Source organism: Nycticebus coucang, chromosome 2, assembly GCF_027406575.1.
Source record: "Nycticebus coucang isolate mNycCou1 chromosome 2, mNycCou1.pri, whole genome shotgun sequence".
NCBI lineage: Eukaryota > Metazoa > Chordata > Mammalia > Primates > Lorisidae > Nycticebus > Nycticebus coucang.
Genome location: NC_069781.1, coordinates 71,891,326 through 71,908,261, shown reverse-complemented (window position 1 = coordinate 71,908,261; position 16,936 = coordinate 71,891,326). Strand labels below are relative to the sequence as shown.

The window sequence follows — 16,936 nt, the reverse complement described above, 5'->3', positions numbered from 1 at the left end:
TGTGTTTGAAAATACTTATATAATTTATATTGGTGCCAGATAATATTCTTTTAAAAAAATGATGCTAGTGACTTTAGAACTGTGGGCTTAAATGATATGTTCATGGTCATGGGGGTGGCCAGTAAAATGCTGAGGACTGCCTTGCACGTTTGGATATATAGATGCAAAGTTAGAGCTTTGAAAAAAAGATCGTCTATATAATTCATCCTTTGACCTGCAACCTGGGATGGTTTGTGTGTCCCTGCTATAATGGAAGTCTACTTTAATTTAAAAATTTCCTTTGGAAGAATATATTTTATTGCACTTTAGCTTATTTTAATTTATGATTGCTCTAAATATTAAATTTATAATCTGCATTTCTGTTGACTTGTCAATATCACCACATAAATCTGTGAGCCTTGACAGACCATGCTGCCAGGCTGAACCACTTGACAGTATGTGTGTAAAGTTCTCAAACTTCCTAATGCTGCAGGGTCGCAACAGTTGAGAACTGCTGGTGTAAAGGGTTCTCCTTGAAGTTCCCATCTCTGCTATGAAGGTCATGTAGCGTAGAGAGCAGACTGCACTTCAGGAGAGAATTTGCAGAACTATAGGGATTGGTGTTCAATCCCTGCAATGGTCCTGATGCTACCTGCTTGTAACTTAACTTCCTCACCAGTTCTGGCATATATTTTGTTAATGTATCTTGATAAGGTTCAAGTCCTTCCTAGCAAAGTTTTATAATTTGGAGGTGTTGAGTTAATTAGGGATGAGTGAGAGACAAAAAAAGGAAGATAAAAAGAAAACACAGAGAATATAAAGGTTTTTAATGAATTTTTCAGAAGAGTTATAATAGTTTAAATTCCTTGTTGGGGCTTGGTGCCTGTAGCTCAGTGGTTAGGGCGCCGGCCACATACACTGAGGCTGGTGGGTTCAACTCCAGCCCAGGCCTGCTGAACAACGACAACTACAACAAAAAATAGCTGGGCGTTGTGGTGGGCGCCTATAGTTCTAGCTAATGGGAGGCTGAGACAAGAGAATCTCTTAAGCCCAAGAGTTTGAGGTTGCTGTGAGTTATGATGCCATGGCATTCTACTGAGGATGACAGTGAGAATCTTGTCTCCAAAAAAAAAAAAAAATTCTTGTTTTGGAATTCTCTTTTGGAATCTCAACACCTACAGATTGTTGTTGGAGAGAAAAAGCATTCCTTATTGAAGCTAATGTATTATTTCAGAATCATTTGGAGTTATTTAACAGGTATAATTTTGGTCATGAACTTGGGATGAGCTAGCAGAGATTTGGTCTTCATTTGGGTAGAGGGTAAGGATGATTGTCTCTTGCCTTCTCAAGGTTCTGAGTGTACCCTTTGTTTTGTTTTTTCCCCTTTTCTTGAAAACATATACTGTATTCCACTGAGATTTGTTGAAGGTCCTGTGATAGAATGGTACATTTAGTAACTTTAGAGGAGGGAGCAGCGGGGGCACTCTCACAAGGGACCTGCACATACGTAGAGTACACCTGTGCTGCTGTTGGCATTATGTGACAAAATGAAGTTAATGAGAACTACAATTATGAAACACACCTGAGTCCAGATCTGCCTCTGTTTGCTAGACTCAGAGTTGAAAACATTTTGATTTATTAATTTTCTGACAATTTCTTATTACTTTTTCTTTCTTTCTTTTTTTTTTTAAGAGACAGAGTCTTACTTTGTTGCCCTCTGTAGAGTGCTGTGGCATCACAGCTCACAGCAACCTCCAGCTCTTGGGCTTAGGCAGTTCTCTTGCCTCAGCCTCCCAAATAGCTGGGACTACAGCTGCCCACCACAAGGCCCGGCTATTTTTGTTGCAATTTGGTTGGGGCTGGGTTTGAACCCACCACCCACCACCCACCACTGCCCGATTTCTTTTCTTTTCCTTTTTTTTTTTTTTTTTTTGAGACAGAGTCTCATTTTATTGCCCTTGGTAGAGTGCCGTAGCGTAACAGCTCACAGCAACCTCCAACTCTTGGTCTTAGGCGATTCTCTTGCCTCAGCCTCCTGAGTAGCTGGGACTACAGGTGTCTGCCACAATACCCAGCTACCAATTTCTTATTACTTATTAGTAGACTATAGTGAATTGTTTGTTTCTAATCATTTTTGTCATCATTTTCATCAAGTTGAAAATAAACTCAGTTTTGTCTACTTTCTCTTTTGTTCTGAAAGTTGTAGTAATAGCAAATGCACAAAACTGCACCAAATCAAATTATACTGTAAAAATCAAGCGTGCATCATGGTAGCTGGTTTGCTTTCAGGACTATTCTGGGAAATAGAGCTTCCCATGAGGTTTTTTATTAATGCACTATTGACAACATTTAAGGAATTGGCCTTAGTTTATGATTTCAAGAAATTGAGTAGCTCCAGTAGCAGTGACTTTGGCCTTATACTACAGTCTATCTTGGTTTTTCCCTTCTCAGCATTTTTTAGTTTTGTATTTTAGATTTTACTTTTATTTCTAGAATGTGAGATTCGACAACATATGAAGTTGTTGGTCAATTTGGGAAAAAAGAGGGACAGTCTCTTTAAATGTAAAACTTGTGTTGTTTTTTGTGGAAGGAGATAATAATGAGCCTTTTAAATATAGAATATGGGTGAAATCTGTACCCAGCAGTAGTCTGGTCATAGATGGTCCTGAGCTCTGGCTATGCACGTTAGGTATTTTAATGAACAGCCCATAGAGTGCTGATAGTTATCTTTGCCCAAAGGTGAAGCACGGTTGTCAGAAGCATAGTTCTATTTTCTCCTCCTCCTTCCTCAGTAGGTTTATTTATTATAAAGTATGGAAGAAAAATACAGATTTTTAGCTGGAGTTTTTCCACAAGGAATAGGGGCCAGGCTGGTGGGTTTGGAGAAATGGTGATGTGAAGGTAAACTTTTAGGAGGAATGACTTTCTTTTATTTAGGTTCATTAAATATATTATAATTAACATTTACATTTTGAAGACCTAAGTATGTTGTGTTTTTCCTGTGTAAGAAAATTTGATGTTTTTTTTTGCAGTTTTTTTTTGGCTGTGGCTGGGTTTGAACCCACCACCTTTGGTATATGGGGCCAGCGCCCTACTCCTTTCAGCCACAGGCGCTGCCCGAAAATTTGATGTTTTAACATTTAAAATTATAGTTCAAAAATGAAATTTTTGTTATAGATGTGAACTTATGAATTTTTACACTTGATCTTAGCCAAAGGTTGAGAAACAATGAACTTAATTTTTAAAACATTTTTCTTTTTTTTTTTTTTGCAGTTTTTGGCAGGGGCTGGGCTTGAGCCCGCCACCTCTGGCATATGGGGCCGGTGCCCTACTACTTTGAGCCACAGGTGCTGCCCTAAAACATTTTTCAAACGTAAGCACAAAGTAGACATAAGGTTGTGATACTCAGATTTTTGAAAATTTATTGTATTCCTTCTCTATCTTTAGAAAATTGCACTAAAACTTTTTTTAATGGGTGAGCACTGCCTCCTTTTTCACAAGACAGGAAAACATATTTACCTTTAAACATAATATTCTCTCTTTTTATTTTTTTGCCGGGGCTGGGTTTGAACCCGCCACCTTCGGCATACCAGACCGGCGCTCTACCCCTTTGAGCCACAGGCACTGCCCAACATAATATTTTTCCTAATCAAAACATAATATTATTTTTATTTTATTTTATTTTATTTTTGTAGAGACAGAGTCTCACTTTATGGCCTTCGGTAGAGTGCCATGGCATCACACAGCTCACAGCAACCTCCAACTCCTGGGCTGAAGCGATTCTCTTGCCTCAGCCTCCCGAGTAGCTGGGACTACAGGCGCCTGCCACAATGCCCAGCCATTTTTTGGCTGCAGTTCAGCCGGGGCCGGGTTTGAACCCGCCACCCTCAGTATATGGGGCCGGCGCCTTACCAACTGAGCCACAGACGCCGCCCCATAATATTATTTTTGATTGTGCGTATATTTCTTCTTCTTCATTTTTTTTTTTTTTTGTAGAGACAGAGTCTCACTTTATGGCCCTCGGTAGAGTGCCGTGGCCTCACACAGCTCACAGCAACCTCCAACTCCTGGGCTTAAGCGATTCTCTTGCCTCAGCCTCCCGAGTAGCTGGGACTACAGGCGCCCGCCACAACGCCCAGCTATTTTTTGGTTGCAGTTTGGCCGGGGCCGGGTTTGAACCCGCCACCCTCGGTATATGGGGCCGGCGCCCTACCGACTGAGCCACAGGCGCCGCCCTCTTCATTTTTTTTTTAGAGATATAGTCTCACTTTATTGCCCTCAGTAGAGTGCGGTGGCATCACAGCTCACAGCAAACTCCAACTCCTGGGCTTAGGCGATTCTCCTGCCTCAGCCTCCTGAGTAGCTGGGACTATGGGCGCTCGCCACCAATGCCTGGCTATTTTTTGTTGCAGTTTGTCTGGGGCTGGGTTAGAACCTACCACCCTTGGTATATGGGACTGGCGCCCTGCCCACTGAGCCACAAGCGCTGCCCTATTGTGCATATATTTCAAGTGAGTACCCTGAATAAGTCTGTTTTACTTTTTGAATTATTCAGACTTATTTCTGATGGAAATAACTTAGTTTTTACAACACTCTTAAATATAATTCCCTTCCCCTTTTAGTATGTTATCAAGGTAGTATAGTATGGTTATCCATATTCATATAGTGTCAGTGTACGTATATTTTTAAAAAAATTCAGGGTGTGTTTTCAGTAACAGACACTGTGGAGACATACACATGCACACTCATTTTAAACCAACATACCATAGAGAATATAAAACGTACACTATCACCATCTTGCTTATGAAAATTAACGTGTGACAGTTCACTTTCATTTTTATTTTATTGTTTTCTATTAAAAATTTTATTATTGGGCTGGGCGTGGTGGCTCCTGCCTGTAATCCTAGCACTCTGGAAGGCCGAGTTGGGAGGGTTGCCGAAGCTCACGAGTTCGACACCAGACTGAGCCAGAGTGAGACCTTGACTCTAAAAATAGCCGGGCGGTGTGGTAGGTGCCTGTAGTCCCAGCTACTTGGGAGGCTGAGGCAAGAGAATCACTTAAGCCCAGGAGTTTGAAGGTTGCTGTGAGCTGTGATGCCACCCATGGCACTCTTAACTGAGGGCAACAAAGTGAGACTGTCTCAAAAAATTTTATTTATTTATTTATTTATTTATTTATTTATTTATTTATTTAGATAGAGTCTCAGTCTGTGGTCCAGGCTGCAGTGCCATGGCAACATAGTTCGCAGTAACCCGAAACTCCTAGGCTTAAGCAATCCTCTTACCCTTAGCAGAGACTGAGTCTTGCTCTTGCTCAGGCTGGTCTTGATCTCCTGAGCTCAAGGGATCCTCCCACCTCAGCCTCCTAGAGTGCTAGGATTACAGGCATGAGCTACCATGCCTACCTGCATTTTCAGGTTATTCTTTTTTTTCTTAAGCTAACAACTTAGTCACTTACCAGCTGTATAACATTGACCGGGTCCTCATCTTCTGACCCCAAGTTTTCTTACCTGATGAAGCTGGACCTAAGACTTCCACAGTTACAGGTATATCGCAGATCTAAAATGTGAAAGGCAAAATCGTAACATTCTTAGAGTATGAAAAGGAATATTTTCATGTCCCAGAATAGGAAAATATTTAAAAAAAATTAAAGCTTACAAGTAATACTTTCAAATGAAAAGATGAGCTTTCAGCCTTTAGGGCCGTCTTTCTAGAAACCTGCACGCCATTAGAGCCGAGGGAGAAGTGAATGTGCAGGCTGAAGCACAAGAGGTGAAAGATGAGGCAGAGGTCCAAGTCAACCAACTTTCTGTGCACAAGTGAAGGCCATAAGAGCAGAGACATGGAATGCCAGCGCCTGAGCACGCTGGTACAGTTGTTGGGCAGCATGCTACTGTCTGTAACTTGCATCTCAATGGATCTAGGACTTCATCACCAAACAATCACCAAGACCACCTGATATACCCATCTTGGTCCCACCAACACAGTGCCTTTTGGTCTTTTGCTCTGGATCTGACATTCTGGACTAGTTCTGTTTTCAGTTATGGCTAAGTGTAGCAAGTAGAAAATCGTATCTTCTGCTGTTTCAGCTAAAGAATTAAACAGAATGCAACATTGAATAAATTTGATAACATTAAAATTAAAAATTTATGTCTGGGCCAGGTGCGATGGCTCAGCCTGTAATCCTAGTACTCTGGGAGGCTGAGGCAGTGGATTTTCTGAGCTCATAGCTTTGAGACCTGCCTGAGCCAGAGTGAGACCCTGTCTTTAAAAATACCAAGCATATGGCAGGTGCCTATAGTTCCAGTTACTTGGGAGGCTGAGACAAGAGAATTGCTTGAGCCTAAGAGTTTGAGGTTGCTGTGAGCTGTGATGTCATGACACTCTACTGAAGGGGAGAAAGTGAGACTCTTATCTCAGAAAAAAAAAAAAAGAAGAAAAAAAAAAAAAGACCGGCCTGAGCAAGAGTAAGACCCCCTCTCTACTAAAAGTAGAAAACCAAGCCAGGCATTGTGCTGGGTGCCCATAGTTCCATCTACTTGGGAGGCTGAGGCAGGAAGATCCCTTAAACCCAGGAGTTTGAGGTTGTACTCTATAGGGCAATGGATTCTCTGCCTCCAAAAAAAAAAAAAAAAAAAAAAAAAATTCGCTTTCTTGTGCTCTCTCACTAGTGTTCTCAGTCTCCCTGTGTGTGTATGAATATACACATATCCAGAACATTCAGAATGTATAAAAGAACCCTATACATTAATAAGAAAAAGACTAACAATACCATAGTAAAATCCTCAAGAGATTTAAATAAGTACTTCATAAAGGAGAATATCAATAAGGTCAGTGAACATGGGAAAAGATTTTGTTAGTTATGGGGAAAATATGGATAAAGTCCACACCTAGATATCATTATACACCAGTCAAGAAGACTAAAACTTAAATGATGGACAGTATCAAGTGATGGTGAAAAAGTGGAAGAACAGGAACTCTTTCTGTTGTTGGAGGGAGTGTGAATTGGTACAAGCACTGTAACAAAAGTTGGCAGTATCTTTTATATTTGAAGCAAACACAATCTGTGTCACGGTAATTTCACTGTTAGAGGTGTCCGTGTGCATTTTGTAGAGAATTCCTTGCATATATGTACGTAGAATATGTGTACACAAATATTAATACCATTATTTGCAATAGCCAAACTAGAAATAACCAAATGAGCATCAGTGGCTACCAGTTTATGAATAGGTAAATATTTATAGGAGGGAATACTGAGTAAGAATTAAAGTCAATGTGAATGAGCTACATCGGCCATCGTATTTAAATCTCTGAAAATATTGAGTGACATATGGAAGATTGACTTCAAAGGATATATACTGTATGATTACATTTTTATACATTTAAAAAAACTGTTTTAGTGCATACTCAGATTGAAACTAAAGCTCAATAAAGAAATGATCGCCATCCCTTCCAGGATAGTGGTGACCTCTGGGGCAAGAGGAGGATTTGAGGAGAGGACATTTGGAGGGCCTCAGGGCTGCTCGCCACGCCTTGCTTCTTGGAACTGGGCATTTTGTATACTTCGGTGTTTTGCTCTAACAATGGAGAGAGCTTCATATTTGTGATTGTGGATTTTTGGTATGTGTCCTATATTTTTATGTAAAAATTTTAGTTTGTTTTTTTAAAAAAACAGAACAGGCTGGGAGCGGCGGCTCACACCTGTAATCCTAGCACTCTGGGAGGCCAACGTGGGTGGATTGCTTGCGCTCACAGGTTTGAAACCAGCGTGAGCAAAAGCAAGACCCTATCTCTACTAAAAATAGAAAAACTAAGACAAGAGGCTTTCTTGAGCCCAAGAGTTGGAGGTTGCTGTGAGCTATGATGTCATAGCACTCTACCCGGGGCAACAAATTTATAATTTCATGACTTCGTAGTTTGTAATTTTTTTTTTTTTTTTTTTGAGATAGAGTTTTACTTTGTTGCCCTCGGTACAGTGCTATGGCATCATAGCTCAATAGCAACCTCAAACTCTTGGGCTCAAGTGATTCTCTTGCCTCAGCTCCTGAGTAGCTGGGACTACAGGTGCCTGCCATAACGCCCAGCTATTTTTAGAGACTGGGTCTTGCTCTGGCTCAGGCTGGTCTTGAACCAGTGAGCTCAGGTAATCCACCCACTTTGGCCTCCCAGAGTGCTAGGATTACAAGCGTGAGCCACTGAGCCCGGCCTATATTTTCTGATTTTAAACCTTATCAGTATGTCTTTTTTTTTTTAAAGACACATTTGTTTAGTGTTATGACCAGTTTATTATAATTAACAATCAACAGCATTGGTGCAAAAAGAAAAATATCTACATTAAAATCCTTTGTTGGAATGCTTTGTACTTTCCGCAGAATAGAAACTGAAATAAGCTGTTATACAATTTGTCAGCAACAGTCCTTGATTTTTTTTTTTCTGTGAGTATTGTCTAAAACATGTCTACTAAGCTTCGCGCAGTGGCAGTATGGTAGCCAATGAGATTTATCTGAGGTCCTGTTACTGGTAATTGAAAACTTTTCCCAATACCCTTCTAATCTCTGTGGAGACTGAAAAGAAAAAAAAAAAACACAACAAAACACCCCAAACATGTCTTCTTTGTAGCAGCTAGGCCCTGTGACCACACTGTGCTTGCCTGAGTTCATACATTTGTTATATCTGGAGTTTCCTTGTCACTTCTCTGGCTCTCATTTCCTGCTAAGCTTTGTTTCCTGGGAGTAACTAAACCTTTCTGCCAGTGCCATAGCTACTGCTGCTACTGGAACCACCATCGCCACTTTGGTTGAGTGGTTTGGCAAAGTATTGGCTGCCACTAGCAGAGGGGCCAGAGTTCTGCCTCTAAAATTTCCTCCCTTCATGGGTCCAAAATTTAAATATCGATTGTTGTAATTGACCAAATCATTGTAGCTTCCATTACCTCCACAATTGCTTCCATCATTACCAAATCCTTTGTAGCCATCCCCACTGCCACCGTATCTACCACCATGGCTGCCACCAAAGCCACCATGACCACTGAGGTTTCCTCCACGGCCACAGTTGTCATTTTTATGAAAATCATCTCTGTGACTGGCACCAAAGTTCCCAGAAGCACTTCGACCTCTTTGGCTGGATGAAGCATTAGTCTTCTCTTCCTTCAACAGTCCTTTTCTTAGTTCACGGTTGTGGCCATTCACAGTGTGGTATAATAGTCTTATCCACTGAATTATGATCATCAGAGGTTAAAAGCAAAGCCCTTCTTCTTTGCCACTGCCTCAGTCAGTCATGATTTTTCAGTCATTTCCGTTTTCCTATAGTGTTCAAAATAGTCCCTTAGGTGATGTTCTTTAGTACCCTCTTTAATGCCACCAACAAAGACCTTTTTCACAGTTAAGTGGGCACCAGGTCTCTGAGAATCTTCTCTGGAGATGGTTCCCTTTGGTTCCATAGCTCCTCCATCCACCTTGCATGGCCTCGCATCCATTGCTACCTCCTCCTCCTCTATGGTGGCATACGTGACAAAACCACAGCCCTTGGACGCTTGGTGTCGGACCTCACATTACCACAGTCTGTGAGTGTCCTCATTGCTAACACGGGCTCCTCAGACAGTCCTCAGTGGTTTCAAAGCTCAGCTCTCTAATGAGAACGTCCACAGCTGTTTGGGCTCCTTAGGAGACTCTGACTTAGACGCGACAGCTGTGGGAAGAGAGACTTTAAAGATGCTTCTTGGGCAGTGTCCTCAGGCAGAAAGAGAAGTATCAGTATGTATTTTTGGTCTTAATGTATCAGGGTTTTTTCACTGTTAGTAATAAGTGTCCAAATATTATAGGAAAACAGTGGTTTGCTGAGCCACCTCCTACTGGCATGTGAGAGTTGATAGTGCACATCTTTTGCTAGCTCTGTGTTCAGTGATGTTCACTGGGGAGTTCAGACTGGCCATGGTGAAGTGCTTTATAACAAGGAAAATAGGCAAAAGCTACAAATCACGGTTTTCCCCACCTCTGCAGAAAGCTATTGTTAAACATTTACTAGCGTCCCACTATGTTATTTCCCATATTGAGTGAGAAGTCTATAAAGAAAATAATATTGATTAAAAAAATTTACTTGTTTTTCTCAAAATAATACAGATAGCACATAGTTATGTGTTTAGATAAAATTCAATAAAGATGCATTTCTCTGGGGAAGAAATGGTTTCTGTAAACATAATTTTCTTTTCTTTCTTTTTATTTGAGACAGAGTCTCACTCTGTCACCCTTGGTAGAGAGCCGTGGTGTCACAACTCACAGCCACCTCCAACTCTTGGGCTTAAGTGATTCTCTTGCCTCAGCTTCCCAAGTAGCTGGGACTATAGGCGCCCACCCTAATGCTTGACTATTTTTTTTTTGCTGTTGCCACTGCTGTTTTAGCTGGCCATTGTCGGGCTCCATCTCGCCACCCTCGGTATATGGGGCTGTGCCCTACCTACAGAGCCACTGGCACCGTACAACATAATTTTATTTTCTACTGACAAGCAGGTTAATGTAATGGCTGAGTGTAAATTCAGGTATCATGCCGTATCAGTTTGAATTTCAGCTTAAGTATTCTTCAGCCATTTGAAATTCAGGAAGTTATTTTACTTTTTCAATTGTCTTATGTCTTTCAATTTTCTCTGTAAACTAGTAGTTTAATAGTACCAACTCATTAGTGAGTTTATGACGTTTGGTATACAAAATACTCAATGAATTTTGCTGTTCAAAAATCTTCACAAATTTTCATGATCATTTTTACATATTTGTCATAGAGATGCTGAGAAATTCTTCAATTGTCTTCTGTTGGAATATAAAGGCTAAATTACGTGGGATATCTTTTAAGAAAATATTTTATTTTGTTGTTTTATTATTAGGTGATTCCTCCTAAAGAGTGGAAGCCAAGGCAGTGCTACGATGACATTGATAATTTGCTTATTCCAGCACCGATTCAGCAGATGGTCACAGGGCAGTCTGGACTGTTCACTCAGTACAACATCCAGAAAAAAGCCATGACCGTGAAGGAGTTCAGGCAGCTGGCCAATAGTGGCAAGTGAGTAGATTCAGTTGGCGATATTTATTTATTTTGGAGATTTGATTTATGTCAATATGGTAAGAAGAAAAGTAGACAGAGTGGTTTCTCATAAAAAGGAGTCTCTAGCACAATCTCTGTCAGCCCTCATTTAACTGTTTCTGTTTCCTGTTCTTCAGATGGTTGCCTGCTAACATTCGGTTTACTATTCTTTTTTTTTTTTTTTTTTTTGGCCGAGGCTGGGTTTGAACCCACCACCTCCAGCATATGGGACTGGCGCCCTATCCCTTCGAGCCACAGGCGCCGCCCACATTCGGTTTACTATTAAGGAAATTGTTCCTCATTTTATTATCTTATTCATAATAGGTTTAAATGGAACTTTCTGTCTTTAGTTACTTTGAGCTTTTTTTTTTTTTTTTTTTTAGAGACAGAGTTTCACTTTATCACCCTCGGTAGAGTGCTATGGCATCACAGCTCACAGCAACCTCCAACTCCTGGGTTTAGGCGATTCTCTTGCCTCAGCCTCCCAAGTAGCTGGACTACAGGCACCTGCCACAATGCCTGGCTATTTTTTTTTGTTGCAATTTGGCCGGGGCTGGGTTTGAACCCACCACCCTCGGTATATAGGGCCGGCACCCTACTCACTGAGCCACAGGCGCCACCCGAGCTTTTTTTTTTTAATGAGATGGAGTCTCACTCTTGTCCAGGCTGAAGTACAGTGGTGTGCAATCACAGCTCATTACAGACTCAAACTCCTAGGCTCAAGCAATTCTCCTGCCTCAGCCTCCTGAGTAGGTGGGAACTACAGGTGCATGCCACCATGCATGGATAATTTCTTAATTTTTTTGTGAGGACTGCTATATTACCCAGGCTGGTCTCAAACTCCTGTCCTCAAGCCATCCTCCAGCGTCAGTCTTCCAAAGTGTTGGGATTATCGGTATGAGCCACCGTGACTGGCTGGTATGAGTTTCTGATTCTGTACATAATTAATTTTTTTTTAATTTTTAAAAAATAACACCTTTATTCAGATATAATTCACACAGTTCACAATTTACCCATTTAATTAATTAATTAATTTATTTTTTGTAGAGACAGAGTCTCTTTATCGCCCTTGGTAGAGTGCTGTGACGTCACACAGCTCACAGCAACCTCCAACTCCTGGGCTTAGGTGATTCTCTTGCCTCAGCCTCCCGAGTAGCTGGGACTATAGGCGCCCGCCACAACCCCCGGCTGTTTTTTTTTTGTTGTTGTTGTTGTTGCAGTTTGGCCGGGGCCGGGTTCAAACCCGCCACCCTCGGCATATGGGGCCGGCGCCCTACCCGCTGAGCCACAGGCGCCGCCCCACAATTCACCCATTTAAAGTATACAGTTCAAGACTATACTTTTAGGGATCACTTGTATAGTTGCTCGTTTGTTACTAGAGTCGTTTTCCTGATGTGTAGAAGAGAGAGAGTGAAAGAGAGAGGGAGGAAAGAAATGGATGAAAGAAAAGAAAGGAGAGAGAGAGGCCAGAGAGAGATAGCATGAACTACAATTCATATTTGTTAGGACTTTTTTTTTCATTGTATGGCAGTGTTTAAGCTTTAAGTGTATATATGTATGTTTGTGTCTAAATATATACATATATTTAGCAGGTTAGTTATCTTAAAGGTAAACCTTGGACCACATGAAAGGCCATTGTTGCATTAATTATTTATTGCTATGTAACAACATTTCCCAAATCTTAGCTGCTTAAAACAAATCCATAATCGGGTTAAGAATCTGGGAGTGTGGGCTGGGCATGGTGGCTCACATCTGTAATCCTAGCACTCTGGGAGGCCAAGGTGGTTAGATTGCTTGAGCTCAGAAGTTCGAGACCAGTGTGAGGAAGAGCAAGACTCTGTCTCTAAAAAATAGACAGGCATTGTGGTAGATGCCTGTAATTTCACCTACTTGGAAGGTTGAGGCAAGAGAATCCCGTGAGCCCAAAGTTTGAGGTTGCTATGAGGTTGCTGTCAGCTGTGATGCCACAGCGTTCTAACCAGGGTGACAAAATGGGACTCTGTGTCTCGCTCCAAAAAACCCCCCAAAAAACAAAAAACAAAACCACACAAAAAGATTAACACTTTGGATGAATTAGCTACCTTTTTATTTTAAAAACATTATACTTGACATCGTTAAAACATTTGATAATACTTGAAGAATCTTCTATGTGCGAAATTCCTACTATGGAGCATGTATGCTAGTCTACGAAATTGAGAATTTTAAATTTAATTTAATTTGAATCCCTTCTGAATTTTTGTATATGCTTTCGTAGAGCCTCAATTTTTCAGATCTCATTAATTGAAAATGTGAGAACTTTCATCATAGCTTGGGCTCATTTACTTTCATATTCTTCCAGAATTCTTTTATAAGTATAGTGTTATTAAAACTAGATTACAGAGGCAATTATACCTAATTGTTGGCAAATACTATAAACTGTTTTCTGTATTCTGCTACTGTCTTTTAGTACCCATTTGCAGTGTCACCTTTAAAAGTGATAATAGATCAGTTCATTGAATTCAACCTCTGCATGGCTACTTTCATACTTCAAGGGATAATTTGTACTTAAGAGTAGTCAGATTATACTTGCTAACAAAAATTAACTCGTTATAATCATAACTACTGTCAGAGAGGTATAAAGTGGTGTGAGATTTGTAAGGAAGAAAAAGCTTTTGTGGTTGTTCATTAGGAATGGAGTAGTTTATTTTGTAGGTGTAGTTGAGGTGGATTTTGAAGAATGGTCAAATGTTTTACCAGTTCCAAAAGTAATACATGCTTATTTAAAAATTAAAACATCATTGGCCAGGTGTGGCAGCTCATGTCTGTAATCCTAGCACTCTGGGGGACAAAGGCAAGTGGATTGCTTGAGCTTAGGAGTTTGATTTTTAAATTTTTTTTAAAATTTTTACTATTAAATCATAGCTGTGTACATTAATGCGATCTTGGGCACCATACACTGGTTTTATAGACCATTTGACATATTTTCATCACACTGGTTAACATAGCCTTCCTGGCATTTTCTTAGTTATTGTGTTAAGACATTTATATTAAGAGTTTGAGAACTGCCTGAGCAAGAGCAAGACCTGGTTTCTACTAAAAATAGAAAAATTAGCTGGGCATTGTGGCAGATTCTGGTCTGTCTCAAAAAATAAATAAATAAATTAATTAATTAAAAGAAAATTAAAACATCGGCTCGGCACCTGTGGCTCAAGTGGCTAAAGCGCCAGCCACATACACCTGAGCTGGCGGGTTCGAATCTAGCCTGGGCCTGCCAAACAGCAATGACGGCTGCAACCAAAAAACAGCCAGGTGTTGTGGTAGGCGCCTGTAGTCCCAGCTACTTGAGAAACGGAGGCAAGAGAATTGCTTGAGCCCAGGAGTTGGAGGTTGCTGTGAGCTGTGATGCTCTACCCAGGGCGACACCTTGAGGCTCTGTTTTAAAAAAAAAAAATTAAAACATTATAGTAATATGTTATGTTAACTCCCAGAGAGAATCACTTTTATTTGTATTTGTATTTTTATTTTTTATTTATTTTAGAGACAGAGTCTTACTTTATTGCCTTTGGTAGAGTGCCATGGCATCACAGCTCACAGCAACCTCCAACTCCTGGGCTTAGGTGATTTTCTTGCTTCAGCTTGCTGAGTAGCTGGGACTACAGGTGCCCGCCAGAACGCCCTGTTATTATTTTGTTGCAGTTTGGCTGGGGCTGGGTTCGAACCTGCCACCCTCGGTATATGGGGCCAGCGCCCTACCCACTGTGTCACAGGCGCCGCCCATTTATTTATTTTTTTTCAGAGACATGGTCTCACTACGTCGCCCTTGGTAGAGTGCTGTGTCATCACAGCTCACAGCAATCTCAAACTCTTGGGCTTAAGCGATTCTCTTGCCTCAGCCTCCCAAGTAGCTGGGACTACAGGTGCCCCCCACAATGCCTGGCTATTTTTGTTGTTATTGTTGCAGTTGTTTAGCTGGCCTGGTCTGGGTTTGAACCCGCCACCCTTGGTGCATGTGGCTGGTGCTACAACAACTGTGCTACGGGTGCCGAGCCAAGAATCTCTTTTAAAAACACATTTTTTTTAGAACATAGGTAAGAATTGAGCCTTAAAATTCTTTTTTCTTTTGTCATAGAGAAACTTTGATCATCATCACTAGTCTATTTGATTATTGTAGCATGGTATCAATTTTCTATTTCAAGAGAATTTATTTTGCTAGGCACTAGTTTTATTCATATCTCTTCAACTTGTACTCTGATAGCTTGATACAGATTTATTCTTCCTGGAGAAAGTCCTTCAGGTGAACTTGTCTATTCTGTGTAACACACTGTATACAGAGTACCTGATATAGGATCTCTGGATATGGTAGGTTCTTTTTCAATCTATGTTGATTACATAAATAGTGTCACAAAAAAAAAATACTTAAAATGGTATAAATTATTAGGCAGATTGTAAAGATTTACTTATTCCTTTTTTTTTTTTGAGACAAGAGTCACCCTCATGGTTAGAGTGCTGTGGCATCACAGCTTATAGCAACCTCCAACTCTCGGGCTTAAGTGATTCTTTTGCTGCCGCCTCCCGAGTAGCTGGGCCTACAGGTGCCCGCCACAATGCCCAGCTATTTTTTGTTGCAGTTGTCATTGTTGTTTTAGCAGGTCCAGGGTGGGTTTGAACTCGCCAGCCTCAGTGTATGTGGCTGGCGCCATAACCACTGTGCTATGGGCATTGAGCTGATTTATTTATTACATAACAAAATGTACATTTCTTGATATTCTGGAATTCACAGATATTTAGAAAAACTAATTGGCTTTATTTCTTTTTTTTTGAGACAGTGTCTCACTTTGTCACCTTCAGTAGAGTGCTGTGGCATCACAGCTCACAGCAACCTCAAACTCTTGGGCTCAAGCAATTCTCTTGCCTCTGTCTCCCAAGTAGCTGCGGCTACAGGCACCCAACACAATGCCTGGTTATTTTTAGAGACGAGGTCTTGCTCTGGCTCAGGCTGGTCTTGAACTCCTGAGCTTAAGCAATCCTGTCTCGGCCTCCTAAGTGGTGGGATTATAGATGTGCCAGTGCACTTGGCCTAATTGGCTTTTTAAAATTAAATTATGAAATAATCATTTTGAGAAATTATTTGAAAGATTATTTCTAGGTTAAATTTTATTTTATTTAAAGTTAATTTATCGGTTGGCACCTGTAACTCAGTGGTTAGGGTGTTGGCCACATGCACCGGGGCTGGTGGGTTTGAACCTGGCCCAGGCCTGCTAACCAAAAATAGCTGGGTGTTGTGGTGGGCCCTTGTAGTCTCAGCTTATAGGGAAGCTGAAGCAAGAGAATAGTTTGAGCCCAAGAGTTTGAGACTGTGAGCTGTGACATTATGACACTATGACACTCTACGGAGGGCAACAAAGTGAGTCTCTGTCTGAAAAAAAAAAAGTTAAATTTATGTTTTGATTTGCATTAATTTCATTATAATTTTATAATGGTAAAACACCTTTGACATTCATCTGTTTATATTTTCTAGACCAGTTTCATGTAGAAAGTTATTTCAGATCCCAATGATACGGGGTTTTAAGCCTTAAGCCAAGGCTCTTGGTTGTCCACACAGCTGTGTGGGGATTACATCATCATGTTCATAATGACTGTAGGATAGTCATGAGATAAAACAATTTTTAATTGAGGCAGGAAGCATACTGGCAGTCTTTCTATCCATCTGTTTTTCTTTGGTACGTGTCCTTGTCCTTGCGTGGGTACATAGTGAATAATGTGCTTGGTTTAAGTAATAGAGAAGATGACATACATATTTGTTTGATAATACAACTTAGTGCAATGAAAATCTACAGACTTCCAACATAATTCTATTGTAAAAGATTATGTATAGGTTTGGCGCTTGTGGCTAAAGTGGCTAAGGTGC

The 16,936-nt window shown here is 40.7% G+C and overlaps 1 protein-coding gene and 1 pseudogene across 12 annotated transcripts in view; both read left to right on the top strand.

The window, feature by feature from the left end:
- The window catches only part of KDM4C (lysine demethylase 4C), a 447,042-nt gene that overhangs the window by 52,215 nt on the left and 377,891 nt on the right, over positions 1 to 16,936 (top strand). For all 12 annotated transcript variants that reach the window (XR_008376280.1, XR_008376284.1, XR_008376282.1 and 9 more), the window contains one exon: positions 10,853 to 11,028. Coding sequence is in view for 9 of the 12 variants with exons in the window: in XM_053573098.1 (XP_053429073.1) it covers positions 10,853 to 11,028 (176 nt within the window). In the remaining 3 variants the exon portion in view is untranslated. The remainder of the gene's footprint in view (positions 1 to 10,852; positions 11,029 to 16,936) is intronic.
- On the top strand, positions 8,443 to 8,563 carry LOC128579940 (uncharacterized; annotated as a pseudogene).